We start from the raw sequence: 22,863 nt of genomic DNA, 5'->3' as shown, positions 1-22,863 counted from the left end.
TTGAGTTAAGATCAGAAATTGTTCGTCATGGACTTTTCAGCTGAGACCAGAAATTAGCGGGCGTGCACTTTACAGTTGAGATCAGTAGTTGGTATAAGTAGACCTTTCAGCTGAGACCAGCAGTTATTAGTAACGGACCTTTAAACTGAGATCAGCAATTGGTAGTAATGGACCTTTGAGCTGAGACCAGCAATTGGTAGAAGTTGACCTCTGAGCTGAGATCAGCAATTAGTAGAAGGAAGCCCCCCCCCCCCCCCAGATTTTCAACTGGTGATTTGTTTCAGCGGTGTAGTGAGGTAGGGCCACAGGGGCGACTGCCCCGGGTGCCAAATTCTTAGGGAGCGCTGAGAAACTGTTGTAGCCTTTGAGCTGAGACCAGCATTTAGTAGAAGTGGACCTTTGAGTTAAGATCAGAAATTTTTAGTCATGGACTTTTCAGTTGAGAACAGAAATTAGCGGATGTACACTTTTGAGAGGAGACCAGCAATTGGTATAGGTAGACCATTGAGCTGAGACCAGCAATTTGTAGCAATGGACCTTTGAGCTGAGACCAGCAATTGGTAGTAGTGGACCTCTGAGCTGAGACCAGCAATAGGTAGTGGTGGACCTTTGAGTTTAGACCACCAATTAGTAGTAATGGACGTTTGGGAGCTGGGACCAGCAATTAGTAGAAGTGGACCTTTGAGCTGAGACCAGCAATTGGTAGTATTGGACCTCTGAGCTGAGATCAACAATTAGTAGAAGGAAACCTTTGAGCTGAGACCAGAATTTAGTAGAAGTGGTCCTTTGAGTTAAGATCAGAAATTGTTAGTCATGAACTTTTTAGCTGAGACCAGAAATTGGAGGACGGGCTCTTTTGGGTTGGGATCAGCAGTTGGTATAAGTAGACCTTTCAGCTGAGACCATAAATTAGTAGTAATGGACCTTTAAACTGAGACCAGCGATTGGTAGTAGTAATGATTAAGCAGAATCCTTCTTAAGCTTTAGCTCCCCGCTTAGCAAAGGGGTCTAAGAAGCTTGAAGTGGACCTCCTGATTTACATTCTCTCCAGGCAACAGGTCCAGGAAGAAAGGACCCCTGGACTCACCCCCTCCCCAGATAGCAGGTCTGGGAGGTTAGGACCCCTGGACTCACCCCCTCCCCAGATAGCAGGTCTGGGAGGTTAGGACCCCTGGACTCACCCCCTCCACCAGATAGCAGGTCTGGGAGGCAAATGAACTTCCAACACTACCCACTCTCTAGGCAAAGCCTGGGAAGAAAAAAATCCAATCTAGAATTTTTCCCCAAATATTTATCCTCTTCACAGCCCAAATCACTGGCATATACCACTCCGTGATTGGGCAAGGTGGAATAAATATACATATAACCCCAAAGATTGTATCTTCTCACTCTATTTACTGGAGAACACTCTCCAGAAACAGGCAGAAGCAATCAAAGTCCTTGGTTCTTAGGAGAAAACTTACAATCCCCGATAACAAACAGAGCTCAGGCTGGCTACACTAAATCTAAACTAGACTCCAGCTCATGACAAGATCCTTACATGTATAATGGAGAAAAGTGATGTCACTAAGTTGTCTATGTTGTCTGGCAGGGGTGCCTGGAGTACAAGAGTGGCTGAACAAAAGTGAGGAATTCTGGGAAGGTAGGCATTTTTTGTTTTAAAATGTATATTTTATTATAATTAGTAGTAATATCTCAATCTCTCTCTGTATTAGTGTGTTGTGTCCTCTGCTTATTAGAAATCAGGCCGGGGGGGAGGGGGGGAACTGAGCTGTGTGCGTTGATCGGTCTCTTCTGCATTGCATGATGGCAGAATTGGGATATTAGGATTGGGCAGTGGTGGCCCTTCCATTGAGGGCGCAATGGGTGCCGCCTCCCCTGTCCATGCCGTCGCCCCTATCCATGTGTTCGGCCCCTTGCAGGACACAGGGTGCATGAATTCCAATGGCGGGGCGTGTGTTTTTTTTTTACCACCCTCCCCCCCCCCCAAAAAAAAAAAACACCATTCACTATTGGGCTTGGGACATTTACAGTAGGTGACTAACCTGTATTGATTCACAACACTGGAGAAACCTGAGATCTCTGACCTGTATATGTTGTCTGGCAGGACTTCGAAGACCACAAGACTGGAAAAGAGAAACTGGAGACTTCTTGAAAAGTATGTACAAATTTAAAATGTATATTTCATTCTGTTTCATTTTTTTTATTCCTTACCTTACCCCCCCGTAGACCCCCCATAGAGCAGAGCAATTTTTCCATATGAATTTAGAAATAACTTGATCATTGTATGAGATAACAAAGTAACACATAGATCTTCTGCCTGATCAACGTTTATAAACAACGTTACTTTGTATCTCTCTATCTCCTGTCTGATCAATGTCTATAAACAATGTTACTTTGTATCTCTCTATCTCCTGTCTGATCAATGTTTATAAACAATGTTACTTTGTATCTCTCTATCTCCTGTCTGATCAATGTTTATAAACAATGTTACTTTGTATCTCTCTATCTCCCGTCTGATCAATGTTTATAAACAATGTTACTTTGTATCTCTCTGTCTTTTCTGAATAATATTTATAAACCTTTTTTTTACATCCTCACCTTCTCCCGTTTCTGTATTTGCACAGCACCTCCTGGCAGGTGAGAGGAGGGAGCTATATATACACTCTGTATACTTCAATTACGTTTTTCTTGGTGTAAGTAGTACACCCGATGTCCTCCTCTGGTTATCCTCCATTCTGTAGAAGGAAGGTGGACTTTACCGCCAGGCTGCCGCACATGTCTGGCCACTCTCGGTACACTGAGTTGTCGCTGACAGTTGTCAGTCAAGCCTTCCAATCAGGGGCCATTGGGACAGGTCCACAATCATGTGACTGCTGTGAGAGCCAATCACAGTGGTCACATAATACTGGTGGCACTTTAATGGGGTTTAATGCCTGTATCATGTGATCACTGTGATGGTCATTAAGGGGTTATAAATCTAGTATTGGTTCCTGGATCCGCTTCTGTATTATCTGACTGTAATCCTCTGCACAGTAAAACCCAGACTGGGAGAGGGAAGGCAGGCACTGGGAGTCATTCTAACAGTTTGCTGGCAGGAGGAGCGAGCAGAGAGAAGAGCTCATTAAGGGGCGGGTCTCTGACCAAACCGTATTACTTATGTGATTGGAGAAAAGTCAGGTCACTAAGTGATGTTTTCTTCTTGGCAGATGTGTCTAAATCACAGGACTGGCTGGGAAACTTCAGGAAATATTTTACAGGTAAAGCCAACCACACATGTGTATTTCATCTGTGCTTACTCTAATTTTACAGGGACCCCGAGGACAGAAGTATAAGACCCCCGAGGACAGAAATATAAGTCCTCCGAGGACAGAAACATAAGTCCTCCGAGGACAGAAACATAAGATCACTGAGGACAGAAACATAAGACCCCCAAGGACAGAAATATAAGACCCCCAAGGACAGAAATGTAAGACCCCCGAGGACAGAAATGTAAGACCCCCGAGGACAGAAATGTAAGACCCCCGAGGACAGAAATGTAAGACCCCCGAGGACAGAAATGTAAGTCCCCCGAGGACAGAAATATAAGACCCCCGAGGACAGAAACATAAGGCCCCCAAGGACAGAAATATAAGACCCCCGAGGACAGAAATGTAAGTCCCCCGAGGACAGAAATATAAGTCCCCTGAGGACAGAAATGTAAGACCCCTGAGGACAGAAATGTAAGACCCCCTGAGGACAGAAATGTAAGACCCTTGAGGACAGAAATGTAAGACCCCTGAGGACAGAAATATATGACCCCCCGAGGACAGAAATGTAAGACCCCCGAGGACAGAAATGTAAGACCCCCGAGGACAGAAATGTAAGACCCCCGAGGACAGAAATGTAAGTCCCCCGAGGACAGAAATATAAGACCCCCGAGGACAGAAACATAAGGCCCCCAAGGACAGAAATATAAGACCCCCGAGGACAGAAATGTAAGTCCCCCGAGGACAGAAATATAAGTCCCCTGAGGACAGAAATGTAAGACCCCTGAGGACAGAAATGTAAGACCCCCTGAGGACAGAAATGTAAGACCCTTGAGGACAGAAATGTAAGACCCCTGAGGACAGAAATATATGACCCCCCGAGGACAGAAATGTAAGAACCCCCGATGACAGAAATGTAAGACCCCTGAGGACAGAAACATAAGACCCCCGAGGACAGAAACGTAAGACCCAGAGGACAGAAATGTGAGACCCCTGAGGACAGAAATATAAGACCCCCGAGGACAGAAATATAAGACCCCTGAGGACATAAATGTAAGACCCCCGAGGACAGAAATATAAGACCCCTGAGGACAGAAATGTAATACCATGCATATTTACAGTGAAACCAAAAAGATACAATCGAACCCAAAGCAAATGATAAAATATCTTAAGCACTTCCCACCTTCATAGTCATCATACAGCGCCAGGGTGGTTTTGCAGTTCTGGGAGGACATCCTCCTAGGAGTGCGCAGGGGCGTGATCCTGTGACTGTTGTGTCACAGTGCTCCGCACAGCGACCAGGGTATCATGTGATCCCTATGACCAATCAGTCACATGATAACATGTATACAAAAACTGACATGAATGCTTCCATTTGTGACAGCTTGCTTACTGTTGTGATCAGTCACAGAGGCAATTCGCAGGGGCCTTGTACCATGCGATTGTAAACCTCGGGAAAAAATAAATAAAACCCTGCAAGACGAAAGCATATCGAGCCATTATGCATCGCATGCTAGCTCATTATGAAAAACGTACCTCAGAACGATGCCCTCCGAGTACATCATCCGCAGACATCTTCCACCAGAGTTACTTCCGGGTTCGCGGCTCCGGCACTGTGATTGGCTGGAGCCGTGCTGACGTCACTCCCGTGCGCATGCAGGACTCCTGAAGAAACAGCCCCAGCAGCCCGTTTCTTCAGTGCGCATGCGCCGATGACATATACTGAATACCTCCTAAACTGTGCATGCTTAGGAGATATTCAAGGTACCTACACTTAAGCCAGGTTGTAGGCTTACCTGTAGGTACAAGTGGTGTAACAGGGCTTACAACCACTTTAAAGGGTAAGTTAAGCTTTACAGAAAAATCTGTAAGGTGAACTTACACAGGATACCCTGACCTGGAGTGCAGCGATACCCCACTATGAGCCCTCGTATAGCCGCCTCACCAGTCCGGGGCTTAGAAATCCCCTCGACTTAATCTCCAAAATGTACCCCATCAGCAGGTACGTTTAGGAGCATTCTAATTGGTCAGCGCCGTCACACGGGTGGCGCCGACCAATCAGAACCTGCATAGCCTGTTCTGTTGACGGGAATGAACAGGAGGCAAAGCTGAGGGGATTTCTAAGCCCTGGATTGGTGAGGTGGCTATGCGAGGGCTCATAGCGGGATATCAGCGTGCTCCAGGTCAGCAGGACCAGAGCGGTGAGGAGGGGGTCCTATGTAAGGTGAACTTACCCTTTAAGTAACAGTAGGCAAAATAGCAAATAAGCTACAGTATATAGAATATATCCAAAATGGGAAATGTGGATAGAATAAATAGGGTAAAACTGGAGGTGCAAGGAACAGTTGGGGAGGGGGAAAAAAAGACTGGGATCGGGAAGAAGGGGAGCAGGTACAAGACAGCAAGGCACAGGGCAGGATCAGGACTAAGGCTCAGGATGAATCCGCTATCATGTCTCTCTTTGGCAGGCAAAACACGTAAAACTAAAAGGTACTGGTAGTGGAGGGCCTAAATACCCTCCCAGCAGCCAGCATCAGGTGGAGATTGATAACTGGGATCCCTTGGCTGCTGGGAGATACCTGATGGTGGACACTGGAAATACAACTTTCCGCTTTGGGAACCACAGTGCCACCAGCAGGTGATCCAGGTCCTGACATCTCCCTAGTGACTGATAAAGAAAATGGTATTATAGCAGGTACTGTGGCACTTCACTGGCTACATGCTTGGTGCAGGTCAGTGACTCACAGCTGTTCCCTGCCTGGCTTTTACACATAATTCAATGTACTGTATATCTTTACAGGAAGGGTGCAATGGGTGTCACCCGGGTGCACCCCCCCCGCCCCCCCCAGCAACGCCACTGCATGCAACACTCTTGGGGTCCTTATTGTCAGAAGTCTCCTATTGACAATGCCTTCTCCTGCTTTTTTCTCGAAGAAGGATGGCGCCATCTGGCAGATCCTATATGTGTGCCAGGACAGGTTCTCTTTAAGAAGAGCATTTCTCACTAAGTAGCACCCCTCCTGTAAAGATATACAGTACATTGAGTTATGTGTAAAAGCCAGGCAGGGGCAGCTGTAGATGGGAGAACTGGAGATACTTGTTGGTGTTTCATGTGGTTGTACCAGATGAACCATCACACTGCTCTGTATTTATTCTCCATGGGGCAGGATGATTTCCATAAAGCTATTCCAATGGCCGTATTATAACATCAACAAAATTTACTAATTACGCATCAGATGTATTATTTTATCTTCAGTGCAGCATGTTGAGTGATGATGTGTCCATGTAACCAGTGGACTCACTAGGGTTAAACTCCCCTCAGTGCATACCCTCTCATCAGTATAGACCCCTGAGTGCATACCCCTCTCAGTATAGACCCTCCTCAGTGCATACCTCTACATCAGAATAGACCCCCCCTCAGTGCATACCCCCCCATAAGTATAGACCCCTCTCAGTGCATACCCCCCATCAGTATAGACCCTCCTCAGTGCACACCTCTACATCAGAATAGACCCTCCCTCAGTATAGACCCCCCTCAGTGCATACCCCACCATCAGTATAGACCCCCCCTCAGTATAGACCCCCCTCAGTGCATACCCCACCATCAGTATAGACCGCCCTCAATATAGACCCCCCCTCAGTGCATACCCCCCCATCAGTATAGACCCTCCTCAGTGCATACCTCTACATCAGAATAGACCCTCCCTCAGTATAGACCCCCTCAGTGCATACCCCACCATCAGTATAGACCCCCCTCAGTGCATACCCCCCCCATCAGTATAGACCCTCCTCAATGCATACCTCTACATCAGAATAGACCCTCCCTCAGTATAGACCCCCCTCAGTGCATACCCCACCATCAGTATAGACCCCCCTCAATATAGACCCCCCTCAGTGCATACCCCCCCCCATCAGTATAGACCCCCCTCAGTGCATACCCCACCATCAGTATAGACCCCCTTAATATAGACCCCCCCTCAGTGCATACCCCCCCATCAGTATAGACCCCCCCTCAGTGCATACCCCACCATCAGTATAGACCCCCCTCAGTATAGCCCCCCTCAGGGCATATCTCTACATCAGAATAGACCCTCCCTCAGTAAAGACCCCCCCCCTCAGTGCATACCCCACCATCAGTATAGACCCCCATCAGTATAGACCCTCCTCAGTGCATATCTCTACATCAGAATAGACCCTCCCTCAGTATAGACCCCCCTCAGTGCATACCTCACCATCAGTATAGACCCCCCTCAATATATACCCCCCTCAGTGCATACCCCCATCAGTATAGACCCTCCTCAGTGCATACCTCAACATCAGAATAGACCCCCCTCAGTATAGACCCCCCTTAGTGCATACCCCCTCAGTATAGACCCCCTTACTGCTTACCCCCCTCAGTATGGTGCCCCCCCCTGCACATGCACATCTACATATAGTAAATAAGGAAGTATACAGACCATAGCGGACGGATATACACACTCAAAGTGATGTGTGTCCCTCAGGCTCCTCCTCCTCCTGCGTAGATGTAAACAGAGAGGAGGGGGAGACGGGGCTCCAGTCCGCTCCGCTGAGACCAGAGAGGCGCAGATCACAGCGTAGGGCAGTGGGCGGTGTTAAGGATGTTGCTACCAATGGGTGTCACCCCTCTAGCGGGTGTCACCCGGGTGTGGCCCGCACCCCCTGCCCCCCCTAGCAACGCCACTGCATGTAACACTCTTGGGGTTCTTATTGTCAAAGGTCTCCCGTTGACAATGCCTTCTCCTGCTTTTTTCCCGTAGAAGGATGGCGCCATCTTTTTTCAGGCATCATCCAGGGTCACCATCTACTTCTTGGAGTGGGATGCCGACTCACAGATGGCACAGTCATGTAAAACCTGGTGCCCTTGCTGCAGCCTCTCACTTTGTGGCTTGCTGCAATCGTACAATGATGACTGCGGGGGGGGGGGGGGGTGGAGAGACTGCAGAAATGCAGTCACCAAATACCGCTTCCAAACGACAGCTTTGGTCCTCACCTGTAATTGAAACAAAGGGGCGGGGTATATTCAGTGATATCATTGACAAGGTATGATCACATGGATATATTTGGTCAACGATGTCTTCGCTATCGATGCCACTTTGTTTACATGCCCAGGAATTTCTGTCCAAACAAATGAATAGAGCCGGTGATGTCACTGGTTGCTAAGTTTGCTGCAGATGTCGGCACCCGCTGCTTCCTTAACAACCATTGTCAGCGGGAGAAAGAAGCCGTCATGTATTGTGGGGGAAGAAAGAAAAAAAACAAAAAAAAAACACTGCTCTAAATGAGGTTTGTTTCCCGTGGAACGAGCTAAAAGTCCAGCAAAAGTCCTCCGAAACCAGAGATAGATGTTCTGTCCTATACTTTGAGTTGTGGTTTTAATAGAAAGGAAAGACGGCTTATGAAATGTTAGTAAATCTTGTAATTTTTGTAAAATGACTTTCAGAGGAACTACAGAGTAGTGTGTGGAGGAGCTGTGTGAACTCTGCTTTGTTCTAACTTTTTAAGATAACATAACCGATCCTTTCTGTGAAGTGGAGAAAGACGATAAGAAAAATGAGGATGAAGTTAGGTGAGAAGTGGTGGACATCTCATTCACATTTTTTTTTACACATTAATTTATTATTGGTGGGAAAAATCTAAAAAAGTTAATAAGGTCTGCAAATTGTAACTGGAGGGCCCAGATAGTTGGCAGAAGAATGCTTTCATTGGTACACACCTTTCCCCCCACTTCCAGTGTACCCCATATACTTAGTCTGACCTCTACTTCCAGTGCTCTACCAGTACTGATCCTCTCCTCTAATTCCATTATATCCTCTATACTGAGCCTCTCCTCTACCTCCAGTATCTCCTCTGTACTGAGCCTCTCCTCTACCTCCAGTATCTCCTCTATACCGAGCCTCCCCTCTACCTCCAGTATCTCCTCTATACTGAACCTCTTCTCTAATTCCATTATCTCCTCTATACTGAGCCTCTCCTCTACCTCCAGTATCTCCTCTATACTGAGCCTCCCCTCTACCTCCAGTATCTCCTCTATATTGAGCCTCTCTTCTACATCCAGTATCTCCTCTATACTGAACCTCTCCTCTAACTCCAGTATATCCTCTATACTGAGCCTCTCCTCTACCTCCAGTATCTCCTCTACACTGAGCCTCTCCTCTACCTCCAGTATCTCCTCTATACTGAACCTCTCCTCTAACTCCAGTATATCCTCTATACTGAGCCTCTCCTCTACCTCCAGTATCTCCTCTACACTGAGCCTCTCCTCTACCTCCAGTATCTCCTCTATACTGAGCCTCCCCTCTACCTCCAGTATCTCCTCTATATTGAGCCTCTCTTCTACATCCAGTATCTCCTCTATACTGAACCTCTCCTCTACCTCCAGTATCTCCTCTATACTGAGCCTCTCCTCTACCTCCAGTATCTCCTCTATACTGAGCCCATCCTCTACCTCCAGTATCTCCTCTATACTGAGCCCCTCCTCTACCTCCAGTATCTCCTCTATACTGAGCCTGAACGGTATTACTTGGAAGGACAGTTCCAGATTGAAGGTATTGCAGTATAAGCTGCTTTTTTATTCGCTTGTAATAGGCTATTCGTTTTATTGACTGATTTGATTGAGTTATTTTTTTTTATATATATTTATTTTCTTTTTAATCAGAAATTCTGCTTACCGTCCGGAAATTCTGAAGATTTTCCTTCCTTGTCTGGCTGTGGTGTACATTCTGGCGGTCTGCTCTTTTTTTTCTATGGAGGTGGACTTAAAAAAACATCAACGCAAGGAGAAAATTATTCTGGTCAGTCATTTTTTTTTTCCAAAGTTTAATTTTCCTATAGGAAGTGAGAGATCCCCTTCTCTGTGCCCTGGGTAAGACAATGACAATTTCATTTCCGCTAAGAGATGATTTCTGATTGGTTAATCAGGTCATTGTACATCATTCATGTACCCTTACATCAGGGCCCTGCTAAATATTTCCTTTGAATCCCATCTGCTTTACTATGTTTCTGTAATCAGTATTTATTATATATGTAGACGGGTGCAGCCATATTTGTTTATTACATAGACATGTTGGACTTCCTACTTAGTAGAGTAGTACAGGCGGTGACCAATCACCCTACTGCAGGAGACAAACAACAGTGGTCACCCCAGAGGCTGCCCTACCTCGTGAGGCATGGCAGCATGGAGGAAAGGAGATGGAAGAGCCGGGGCCGCTCCACCGAGCACACAGACATTCACCTTCCAGCCGAATAGAAACTAGAAGTGTGTCCTGAGACATGATTGGCCAGGGAGTCCTAAGACTCCCTGGCCAATAGGGGGCTATCTGATTGGCCAGGAGGAGTATGAGGCGGATTAGCAAATGTGTCACACAACTGGGTGGGATCAGAACACAGTGCTCTATGCCCCGAGCCCCCTGTTGTGAAGCCTATTAGAGCCTCTGGCTCTAATCATGTGCTTCAAAAAATAAACCTCGCCATTGGAATCCATGTGTCTGGCACCCTTTATGTAGATCAGGGGGCTGGATGCATGGATGGGGGGCGGCACCCCTGCGCTGATTATGGAGCGGCCGCCACTGGATGGAACGCCAACTATAGGACTTATTTTATCCCACTAACACCAATGATAAGACTTTTATTATTCCATTGACATCATGTCAGAAACCATGAATCAGACTGAGACAGAAGTACAGTTAAAGAGGAAGTAAACACTCCCACTCTGATGCTTCTTTTAATTTAGTCCATTATAATAAGTCATTATCAGACTATAGCCACTGTAATCCAGCCCAAATCGCATATTTCTTACTGTTAAAAGAAACTTTAAAAAACTTGTTTCCAGGGGTTAGGCAGCGCCATCTTAAAGCGGAGGTCCACCCTAAAATGGACCTTCCGCTCATCGGAATCCTCCCCCCCTCCGGTGCCACAATTGGCACCTTTCAGGGGGGAGGGGGGTGCAGATACCTGTACAGTACAGGTATCTGCACCCACTTCCGGGATAGCTCTCTGCGGAAAGGGGCGTAGATTGCGCCCCTTTCCGCAAGTGCCCGCCCCCTTCCGCAAGTGCCCCGCTGCCTGCTGGGAAACACACAGATCCCAGAGGCAGTGGGGACCGTCCTCATTGCGCAGCGCGGCTCGCGCAATGCGCAGTAGGGAACCGGGAAATGAAGCCGAAAGGCTCCATTTCCTGATTCCCATACCCAAAATGGCGGCGGCAGCACTCGAGTGACGATCTAGAGATCGGCTTCGGGTGCCGACATCGCGGGCGCGCTGGACAGGTAAGTGTCACTATTTTAAAAGTCAGCAGCTGCAGTATTTGTAGCTGCTGACTTTAAAAAAAAAAAAAAAAAACGCGGAGTCCCGGCGGACTCCCGCTTTAAGTATTGTTTTCTGAGTCCACAGTGGAGTGTATTTCCGCCCTTACATTGAGCACTTCCTGTACTGTTAACCAAGCCTCCTTCTCAATCCAACATTTCTATGGCAACCCTGCTTCCCTATTCATAGCTTACTTGTGTATTTCATAGTATTTACTTGTGCCGATGTCTAATGGCCATTACTGCAGTCTTATCAGCTGAAGCTGATAAGTCTGACAAAGGGAAACAAGTTTAGACTGTATGTGAGGTCACATGGTGTGTAGGAGGAAGCTCTGAGTGATTAGCAGAGTTCAGAGTTGTGCTGTAGGAAGTCCTGATAACAGATAGACAAGACATAGAGAGTGTGCCTTAAATCAGGGGAGATCTGGGCATGCTCAGTGACTTCATTCTACAGAACAACAAGGATTACAACAATACTAAACAAGTAAGGAGATATCTACAAGCGGTGTTCATTTTTTTTTTTTTATGCTGATTTACATGGGACAAAGTTGTAGGGGAGGGTTTACAACCACTTTAAATCTCACTTGTTTAATAATAATAAAAAAAGGTAAACAGAGTAAACCTGGTCAAAACATAGCCAGAGTTCAGGAACCGGAACGGATAGTCAGACAAGCCAAAAACCTCAGGGAGTCAGAGATGAACATTGTAGAACAGCAAGCAGGATCTGGAAACAGAAGGAATATCAGCCAAGCAAGTCTTTAACAGGAACACAGGAGAGCATCGCTAGAGATGTGATCAAGGCGAAGGCAGAGATCATCTGGACTGGGCGGCTTAAGTAGGCAGGACTGACGAGCAGGATATCATCAACAGGTGAGTCATTGTGGAGTGATAGGAGCTGACAATTAGCCGACAACTGAGCGGCCAGCTCAAAGAAGGAAGGGCTGAGCCCAGCCCTGACAGTACCCCCTCCTCAATGATCCCTCCCCCTTGAGGACCACCAAGCTTGAGGGGAAAACGTCTATGGAAATCACGGAGGAGGACAGGGCATGTACGTCCGAGGATGAGACGCAAGAGTGTTCCTTCGATCCGTACCCTTTCCAATGCACCAGGTACTGTATGCGCCCACGGAACCTACGGGAGTAAAAATGGACTGTACTTCATACTTCTCGTGGTTCTCAACCTGTACAGGGTAAGGACGAGGCACCGAGGTGGTAAAGCGATTGCAGACCAAAGGTTTTAATAAGGAGACATGAAATACATTTGAGATACGCATATTGGAAGGAAGGTCTAATGCGTAAGCCACTGGGTTAATCCTGCGAAGAAAACGGAAAGGCCCAATAAACCAAGGTGCAAACTTTAGAGAGGGAACACAAAGTCGGAGGTTGCGAGATGACAGCCAGACCCTGTCCCCAACCTGGTAGGAAGGCGCAGGCAGGCGTCTGCGGTCAGCATGGAGTCTGTACCTATCATTAGCATGACGCAAAGCCTCCTGGACTTGTGCCCAAGTGGAACGAAGACCACAGAGATACTCCTCTAACGCAGAAATACTCTGTGGAACAAATGAGTCAGGCAACATGAAAGGGTGGAAACCATAATTCGCCATTAACGGGGACAATCAGGAAGCGCGATGATGTTCAGAAATATAGCAACATAGGAATTGCTCCAAGGACTGATTGGCTCGTTCTGCTGCCCCATTAGACTGCGGGTGATATGCAAAGGAGAAAGCAAGCTGAATTCCCAACTGTGCATAAAAGGCTTGCCAGAAGCCGGGACACAAACTAACTACCCCTGTCCGAGACAATCTCTTTGGGTAGCCCATGTAAGCGAAAGATCTCCCAAGAAAAAATGGAAGCCAGTTCCTTAGAAGTGGGCAACTTCTTAAGTGGAATACAATGAGACATTTTCGAGAACTGGTCAATCACCATAATGATAACTGTGTTGCCCTGGGAGTTGGGTAGTTCCACAATGAAATCCATAGACAGGTGGGTCCAGGGCCTCTCTCCATTGGGTATGGGTTGTAGGAGGCTCACTGGAAGGTGTTGTGGAGTCTTACTCTGAGCACACATGGAACAGGCAGCTACAAAAGCAGTTACATCAGCACATAGACTAGGCCACCAAAATTGTTGGGAGATGGCCCAAAAGAGTTGATTCTAGTGATGCACCGAAATTTCGGCCGCCGAAACATATCGGCCGAAAATGGCCCTTTCGGCAAAAAGCCGAAAGAGAATTTCCGCCGATACTGGTGCCGAAAATGGGGCGGGGCTTGCGGAGCTTGGCCCCGCCCCCGGTGCCGCCCATCACGGGGGTGTAATTCTGTTTTTAGCTCTCCTCCTCCCCTCCCTCCTCACCTATGCTGCAGTCAGCCTGTGGGGTCTCGCTCTAAAGTCCCCCTCCTCTCCATAGCGGTGGCTGCATATGTTTCCTCAGCCGATGTGTAACACATCGGCTGTGCAGGAGTTCGGGCACGATGTTTACTGTGAAAGTGAAACCAAAGGAGAGGCCTCTAGCAGTGTGTGCTGTGCTCTCTGCCTCCCCCTAGAGTGCAGTACCCAGCATGGAGCTGCCAATTTAAAAAAAAAGACTGTATGTATATATATGTGTTTGTATGCCTGTGTGTTGTATGTGTGTGTGTGCATATATATATATATATATATATATATATATATATATTTTTTTTTTTATATATATATATATTTTTATATATATATATATATATATATATATATATATATATATATATATATATATATATATATATATTTTTTTTTTTATATATATTGTGTGTGTGTGTGATATGTGTGCATGTTTATATGTGTGTTAAGTGTGTATGTTTCTATGTGTGTGTGCGCGCATGTATGTGTTATATGTGTATTGTATGTTTATATATGTGTGTGCGTGTTTTTATATGTGTATGTTTATATGCACTGGTGAGGCACAGGCAGGCTACATGGCGGGCACTGGTAGGCTGCTGGGCACAGTGAGGCTGCATTGATCTCCTGTAGCATGCCTGCAGTCTCTGGCCACCTCCTGTAGCATGCCACCAGTCTCTGGCCACCTCCTGTAGCATGCCACCAGTCTCTGACCACCTCCTGTAGCATGCCACCAGTCTCTGACCACCTGCTGTAGCATGTCAACAGTCTCTGACCACCTGCTGTAGCATGCCACCAGTCTCTGACCACCTGCTGTAGCATGTCAACAGTCTCTGACCACCTGCTGCAGCATGTCAACAGTCTCTGACCACCTGCTGTAGCATGTCAACAGTCTCTGACCACCTGCTGTAGCATGTCACCAGTATCTGACCACCTGCTGTAGCATGCCACCAGTCTCTGACCACCTGCTGTAGCATGCCACCAGTCTCTGACCACCTGCTGTAGCATGTCACCAGTCTCTGACCACCTGCTGTAGCATGTCAACAGTCTCTGACCACCTGCTGTAGCATGTCAACAGTCTCTGACCACCTGCTGTAGCATGTCAACAGTCTCTGACCACCTGCTGTAGCATGTCACCAGTCTCTGACCACCTGCTGTAGCATGTCACCAGTCTCTGACCACCTGCTGTAGCATGTCACCAGTATCTGACCACCTGCTGTAGCATGTCAACAGTCTCTGACCACCTGCTGTAGCATGTCACCAGTCTCTGACCACCTGCTGTAGCATGTCACCAGTCTCTGACCACCTCCTGTATAAAAATATTTTTTAAAAACAGTCATTTTCGGTATCGGTGCTGTTTCGGTATCGGTTTCGGTTTTCGGCCTAGTGTATTTTTCATTTTCGGTATCAGTTTCGGCGCCAAAAAACCCATTCGGTGCATCCCTAGTTGATTCTTCCCAGGATGGCAAGCAGACTTGGGAAAATGGTAAGTCTGGAGCATGGCAGTACGGAGACTCCCTGGGACAAAGCAGCTGTCAAAAGATTTCTCAGGAGGACCATGAACCTGAGCAGCAATAATTTCGTCACCCAAAGGAGAGGTGAGACTGGTGCAAACTGTAGCCAGAATACGATCAGGAGGAATCACAGGAACCGGAACCGACTCCATCTTGGAAGTGGAGGAAAATTGTTGTGACAAAGCGTCAGCCCTTACAATCTTAGTGCCGGGTAAGAATGAGACAATGTAATAGAAACTAGACAAGAAAAGAGCCCATCGTGCCCTTCTGGGAGAGAGGCATTTAGCCTCAGACAAGAATGTGAGATTCTTATTGTCAGTAAAAATGAGAAACAACACAGTGGTACCTTTGAGGGGATGTCTGCATTCTTCCAGGGCTAAAATGATCGTTAACAGCTCTCTGTCACCAATCTCGTAATTGCACTCCGCAGGTGACAATTTCTTGGAAAAGTAGCCACAAGGATGCGTAGCTCTCTCAGAGGTAGGACGTTGGGACAGAAGGGCGCCAAGTCCAGTCTCAGAAGCATCAACCACAAGGATAAAAGGTAACATAGGATCAGGATGTGCAAACACAGGAGAGGAAACAAAGCCAGCCTTGAGACTCTCAAAGGCCTTAATGGACTCCAGAGACAAACACCGTGGGTTACCGTCCTTCCTCGTCTTTTCAGTCAGGGGCTTGACCAGAGACGAGAAGTTATGAATAAACTTCCGATAATAGTTGGCAAAGCCAAGAAAATGCTGCAGAGGTTGTAAACCCAGGGGTCGGAGCCACTGTAGGAATGCTGAAAGTTTCTCTAGGTCCATCGAAAAACCAGCAGTGGAAGTGACATGGAATTGAACCTGTTCACGATGGAATTCAAACTTCTCCACAATAGAGATTGTTCTCTCTTAGTTTCTGAAGCACATGACAGACATCTGTGTGGTGGCTCTCCAGGGACTTGAAAATATGAGGATATCATCGAGATAAACCACCACACAAAACTGCAACAAATCTCGGAGGACAACGCAATAGAAAACTGCTGGGGCATTACAAAGGCCAAAAAGCATTACGAGGTACTCATTATGGCCCGTTCAGGTATTAAAAACACATATTTTTTTCACTCATCGCCCTCCTTAATCCTCATGAGATTGTATCCTCCTCTCAAATCAAGCTTTGTGAAAACCGTTGCTCCCTTGAGGCAGTCAAATAACTCCATAATCAACGGAATCGGGTAGGCATTCCTAACCGTGAAATGATTGAGACCCCTATAATCAATACAAGGTCTTAGTTCACCACTCCTCTTCTTCACAAAGAAGAAACCAGCACCAGCAGGAGACGAGGATTTGCGGATGAAACCTCGAGAAAGTGCATCTACTCCTCCATGGTCTTATTCTCCAAGAACGACAAAGGGTAAACCCAGCCGTGAGGGGGTATGACACCAGGTTGAAGGTCAATTGCACAATCATACGACTGGTGTGGAGGCAAACTACCGGCTTGACCTTTGTCAAGGATATCACTAAAATTGTGGTACTCCTCCGGTAAGGAGGAGAGAGAAGAAGTGCACCGGACCTTGGCTACCATCTGGAAGCATGTCTTACTGCATTGGGGCAACCAGGAGAGAACTTCAGCATGGAGCCAATCAAAAGAGGGGTTGTGCCTCTGTAACCAAGGATAACCAATAACCAGTGGAAACTTAGGTGAGGAAATAACTTGGAATTGGATTATTTCAAGGTGAAGAGCCCCTATGGCGATGGACAATGGAACCGTCTCATGAGTCACATGGGCAGGCTGTAGAGGTCTCCTGTCAAGAGCCTCAATGGCAAGTGGAGTGTCACACAGCTGCACCGGAACCGAGTGCTTCTATACAAAGGCAGCATCAATGAACAGGCCTGGAGCCCCAGAGTCAATGAGAGCCTGTATCTCGATGGATGACTCAGCCTAAGAAAGGGTAACTGAAACCAGGGGCTTATCCTTCTGGATAACTGGGGACAAAACAACGCCACCTAAGGTCTGTCCATGACAGGACTTCAAGGCTCAGGTGTTCCCTGGACGGGTAGGACAAGACTTCAAAAAGTGATCTGCCTGGCCACAATAAAGGCACAATCTCTCCCTCCTCCTAAGGGTTCTCTCATACACAGAGAGACGTGTGAAGTCCAAGTGCATGGGTTCATCTTCACTGACTGACTCGGTACCAGGAGGCATGGGAGGTGAGGGAGGCATGGGTGGGACTGCAAAGCTCGGAGACAAATATACAGGAGGCTTCTGCAAGCGTTCCCTAAAAGAGAGTATTTTTCTGAGTCTGGAGTCAATGAGGATGGCAAATGTGATCAACTTCTCCAGCTCAGCGGATATATCTCGGGCTGCTATCTCATCCGCGATGGTATCCGAGAGACCGTGAGAAAAAGCAGCAATGAGGGCCTCATTGTTCCAAGCAACTTCTGCTGCCAGAGTACGAAATTCAATGGCGTAATCGTCAACAGTTCTCGTACTCTGTTTGATGGACATGAGGCACTTGGCAGCAGAAGCGCAGCGTGCGGGAATGTCAAAAACCCTTTTAAAGAAACCACAAATTCAGGGTAACTCAAGACAACAGGTTTTGCGTCTCCCATAGAGGGTTAGCCCAGGCCAAGGCTCTCTCAGAAAGCAAAGATATCACAAAACCTACTTTGCTTCTGTCCGTGAGAAACACCTGGGGCAGCATCTCAAAGTATATCTCAACCTGGTTGAGAAACCCTCTGCATTGAACTGGATCGCCCCCAAATCACTGAGGAAGCGGAGCGGAACCAGACATACCTCTTATAGAGGTAATACTCAAGGCAGGTGCCTGCACAGAGACTGGAGCAGCAGCAGGGACGGCCTACAACATAGATTGTACCGGAGCAGCCACCGCGGGAGACTCCAGTTGAGCTGTGCGACTCAGGAGCGTTTGTAACACCATGGCAAACTGATTCATGCGGTGATCTTGCTCATCCAATCTGGAAAAAATATTACCAACAAGTGGATTGACTGTATCTTCTGAATTCATGGCCTTCGCCTACTGTCAGAAACCATGAATCAGACTGGAGCAGAAGTACAGTTAAATCTCACTTGTTTAATAATAATAAAAAAAAGTAAAGAGAGTAAACGTAGTCAAAACATAGCCAGAGATCAGGATCCGGAACAGATAATCAGACAAGCCTTGGTCACATCTCTAGAGATGCTCTCTGGGGTTCCTGTTAAAGACTTGCTTGGCTGACATTCCTTCTGTCTCCAGATCCTGCTTGATGTTCTACTACGCTCATCTCCGGCTCCCTGACGTTTTTGGCTTGTCTGACTATCCGTTCCGGATCCTAAACTCTGACTATGTTTTGACTACATTTACCTTTTTTTTTTGTTATTAATTGTTCATAGTTTCATAGTTAGTAAGGTTGAATAAAGACACCAGTCCATCCAATTCAACCTGAGTGAGTGCCTACCCCTATCCCTGTACATTGCACACTCAAATTGGTCCCTACCCTCAAGGAGCCCACAATCTAAGGTCCCCATTCATATACTAAGGCCAATTTTGGACAGAAGCCAATTAACCTGCATGTCTTTGGAGTGTGGGAGGAAACCGGAGTACCTGGAGGAAACCCACGCAGGCACAGGGAGAACATGCAAACTCCAGGCAGGTAGTGTCATGGTTCATTAAGTGAGATTTAACTGTACTTCGGTCTCAGTCTGATTCATGGTTTCTGACAGTAGTAAAACATCAAGCAGGATCCGGAGCCAAAAGGAATGTCAGCCAAGCAAGTTTTTAACAGGAACACAGGAGAGCGTCTCTAGAGATGTGACCGAGGTGAAGGCAGAGATCATCTGGGCTGGACGGGTTAAGTAGGCAGGACTGACGAGCAGGATATCATCAACAGGTGAGTCACTGTGGAGAGATAGGAGTTGGCAATCAGCCGACAGCTGAGCGGCCAGCTCAGAGAAGGAAGGGCTGAGCCCAGCCCTAACAAACCAACCATGGAATTTATTTTATAAGCCTTGAGGTTTATTTTAATTCTGTGACACCAAAAATTGGTCTTTTTTTAGTCTACTTACACCAATGATGGGCTTATTTCATTCCACTTATACCAACAATGGGACTTATTTTATTCCACTGACACCAACTATGGGGCTTATTTTATTCTATTGACACCAATGATCAGGCTTATTTTATTCCACTAACTCCAACAATGGGACTTTTTATCCCACTGACACCAATGATGGGAATTGTTTTATACCAATGACACCAACCATGGGGCTTATTTTATTATATCCCACTGACACCAACAATGGAAATTATTTTAGCCCACTGACACTAAGAATGATGATTATTATATCTCACTGACACCAATGATTTTACTTATTTTATTCCAAATGACACCAAAAAGAGGATTTATTTTTTTCCCAATGACACCGACAATAGGCTTTATTTTATTCCACTGGCATCAGCAATGGGACTTAGGCCGCGTACACACGGGCGGATTGTCTGTCCAACTTAGTCCGCTGAACCGTGTTTCAGCGGACAATCCGCTCGTGTGTGGGCTTCAGCGGACTTTTTCAGCGGACAATCTGACGAACAAAGTCTTACGGAATTTCCGTAAGACAGTCCGTTCAAACTTGGTTTTGTCCATCCAAACTTGGTTTCAGCGGACAGTCCGCTCGTGTGTAGGCAAGTTGGACGAACTAAGTATGGCGCATGCTCAGAAAGGGTTTACACGGCCGAAGGTTGCATTGCAGTGTATAGGACGTCGTTTTTCTAGTCCCGTCGTACGTGCTGTACACGTCATCACGCACGTTTTCAGCGGACTGTCTGTTCATCGTGTGTGGTCAAGTCCGTTCATTCAAATTTTGAACGGACTGTCTGTCGGATTGTCTGCCGAACTTAGTTGGGCAGACAATCCGCCCGTGTGTACGCGGCCTTAGTTTATTCCACTAACACCAATGCTTGGGCTTATTCTATTCCACTGACACCAACGAGGGGCTTATTTTATTCCAATGACACTAATGACATATCAGGTGACACTTTCTGTCAATCTTTCCTTTTAGGATACAGCTGGGGTCATCCAGAATCCTCTGTAAGCCTCTTCTGAACACCCTCCTCAGGGGCAGCAGTACGGGTACCAGGATGAGCGTCCAGCAGAAGGACAATAGAGCTTCCTCCAACTCAAACCCAACCCAACTCTAACTCAACTCCAATCCAACCCCCAACCCAACTCCAACCCCCAGACCAGCAGTGATCGCACAATGTGGAGAGGCCCAGAAGATATAATCATTTTTGGGATACATTTCAATGTTGTATAATTATCATTTTTAGCGCTAAAGCTTCCACCAAAAGTTCCAGAATATTATCTCCCGGTTCTGTCGTTCTTTTCTTTGCCCGAGTTTTTCCTTTTTTTTTTTTTGTATCATATGTTTATTAAACAGTTTATAAAGTTCTTTTAAAAATGTATAATGACCGTGTAACAATGACTCTGAGAGATGGCCGGCAATGGGTTCCATTTTATTGGTACATTCGGTGGCCGTGGTTCTATTACTCCCGGCCAGACCCTCCAATCAGTGTAGATGGGACCCCAAGACTGACCCACATCTAAAGAGCTCCAGTAATGACACCACATGGGGCGGATTTTAGTAAGATCAGAGTTTGGATGTCAAAATATCCTCCGAGAACGACTGGGTGAAATGATGGTCATTGGGCTAGGATCTCTGATAAGGTTCATAGTCTTCCTCAGTAAAAAAAATCTAATCAAATTTAGGAAAATATATATAAAAAATGCAGTACTGTGCAAAATTTTCAGGCAGGTGTAGAGAAATACTGTAAAGTAAGAATGCTTTCAAATATATATATATTTTTTTTCTTTATTTTTATAAATTTACAAAATGCAAAGTGAGCAAACAGAATAAAAATCTATATCAAATCACTATTATTATTATACATGGATTATATAGCCCCAACAATATTTGGTGTGACTACCCTTTGGCTTCAAACCAGCTTCAATTCTTCCACGTACACACTTTATACACTTGGACAAAATCAGGGATTTTGTAGGAGTCAGGTGTATGATCAACCAAGTATACCAAGCAGGTGCTAATGATCATCAATTTTATATGTAGGCTGAAACTAGGGTTGTCCCGGTACTATTATCGGTATCGGTCCCTATACCGCAGTATTTGCAGGAGTACTTGTACTCCTGCAAATGTCCCAGATGCCTAGTCCAATACCTGGTCACTCAGGAACCACCAGTGCGGTGGCGGGGGAAGTTATAATCATGACGGCAGCTTCTCCTCCTTTCCCTTCCGCAGCTTTCAGAAAGCCACACAGGGAGATCAGTGATTATAACTTCCCCCGTTGGTCCTGAGTATCCCGTGTCCTTCTCTGTGTTTTCCGTGGGCTCCTCTGGTCCCCCCTGTCCTCCTTAGGTCCCCCTCTGTGCGCTCCTCCAATCCCCCCGTCCTCCACGCTTTCCGTGCTCTCCCCTGCCCCCCCCATACTCCTCTACCCACCCTGTCAGGATGGAGAGTGGAGGAAGGAGCCGGTAAATATGTAATTTACCGGCTCCTTCCTTTTCCGATTGAACAGAGTCAGCGATCACTGACTCTGTCTATTCATAACTGAGCATTATAAACTGTATTTACAATGTTTCCGTTTATGAACGGAGAGGAGTTGCTGCTGAGGCTGCTGAGAAAGGGACTGGGGAATCTGTGTCCTCAGTCCTGGAGAGGTCTGGAGAGCGGAAAAATAATGGGTGTTTGCAGGCAAATGTGAAGCATGGTGGAGGTTCCTTGCAAGTTTGGGGCTACATTTATGAAAATAGAGTTGGAGGTTCGTTTGGGGTCAATGGTGACCACAATGGTGGGAAATACAGGCAGACACTTCTCCATTATACCATACCTTCAGGGAGGTGTGTGATTCGCTCCCAATTTATGCTGCAGCAGGACAACCACTACAAACATCCAGCCAATGTCATTAACCACCTTCAGACCGGACCATTTTGCTGGTAAATGACCAGAGGTCTTTTTACAATTTGGCACTGCGCTGCTTTAACTGGTAATTGCGCGGTCATGCAATGTTGTACCCAAACAAAATTTGCGTCCTTTTCTTCCCACAAATAGAGCTTTCTTTTGATGGTATTTGATTGCCTCTGCGATTTTTATTTTTTGCGATATAAACGTAAAAAGACCGCAAATTTTGAAAAAAAATGATATTTTCTACTTTTTGTTATTAGAAAAATCCAATAAACTCAATTTTAGTCATACATTTAGGCCAAAATGTATTCAGCCACATGTCTTTGGTAAAAAAAAAGTCAATAATTGTATATTTATTGGTTTGCGCAAAAGTTGTCACATCTACAAACTAAGGTACGTTTTCTGGAATTTACGCAGCTTTTAGTTTACGACTGCCTATCTCATTTCTTGAGGTGCTAAAATG

The 22,863-nt window shown here is 46.3% G+C and overlaps 1 protein-coding gene across 1 annotated transcript in view; it reads left to right on the top strand.

The window, feature by feature from the left end:
- LOC143956887 (uncharacterized) overlaps positions 1-21,217 on the top strand; it is a 41,773-nt gene extending 20,556 nt beyond the window's left edge. The window contains exons 4-9 of the mRNA XM_077467049.1: positions 1,592-1,642; positions 2,108-2,158; positions 3,210-3,260; positions 8,772-8,835; positions 9,925-10,060; positions 20,484-21,217. Coding sequence (XP_077323175.1) covers positions 1,592-1,642; positions 2,108-2,158; positions 3,210-3,260; positions 8,772-8,835; positions 9,925-10,060; positions 20,484-20,516 — 386 coding nt within the window. The 3' untranslated portion in view covers positions 20,517-21,217. The remainder of the gene's footprint in view (positions 1-1,591; positions 1,643-2,107; positions 2,159-3,209; positions 3,261-8,771; positions 8,836-9,924; positions 10,061-20,483) is intronic.
- Positions 21,218-22,863: the final 1,646 nt, after the last annotated feature.

The sequence above is a fragment of the Lithobates pipiens genome, unplaced genomic scaffold (genome assembly GCF_037356315.1).
Source record: "Lithobates pipiens isolate NorthernLeopardFrog02 unplaced genomic scaffold, aLitPip1_a1.2 Scaffold_44, whole genome shotgun sequence".
In the NCBI taxonomy this organism is placed as follows: domain Eukaryota; kingdom Metazoa; phylum Chordata; class Amphibia; order Anura; family Ranidae; genus Lithobates; species Lithobates pipiens.
This window is presented reverse-complemented; position numbering and strand designations above follow the sequence as displayed.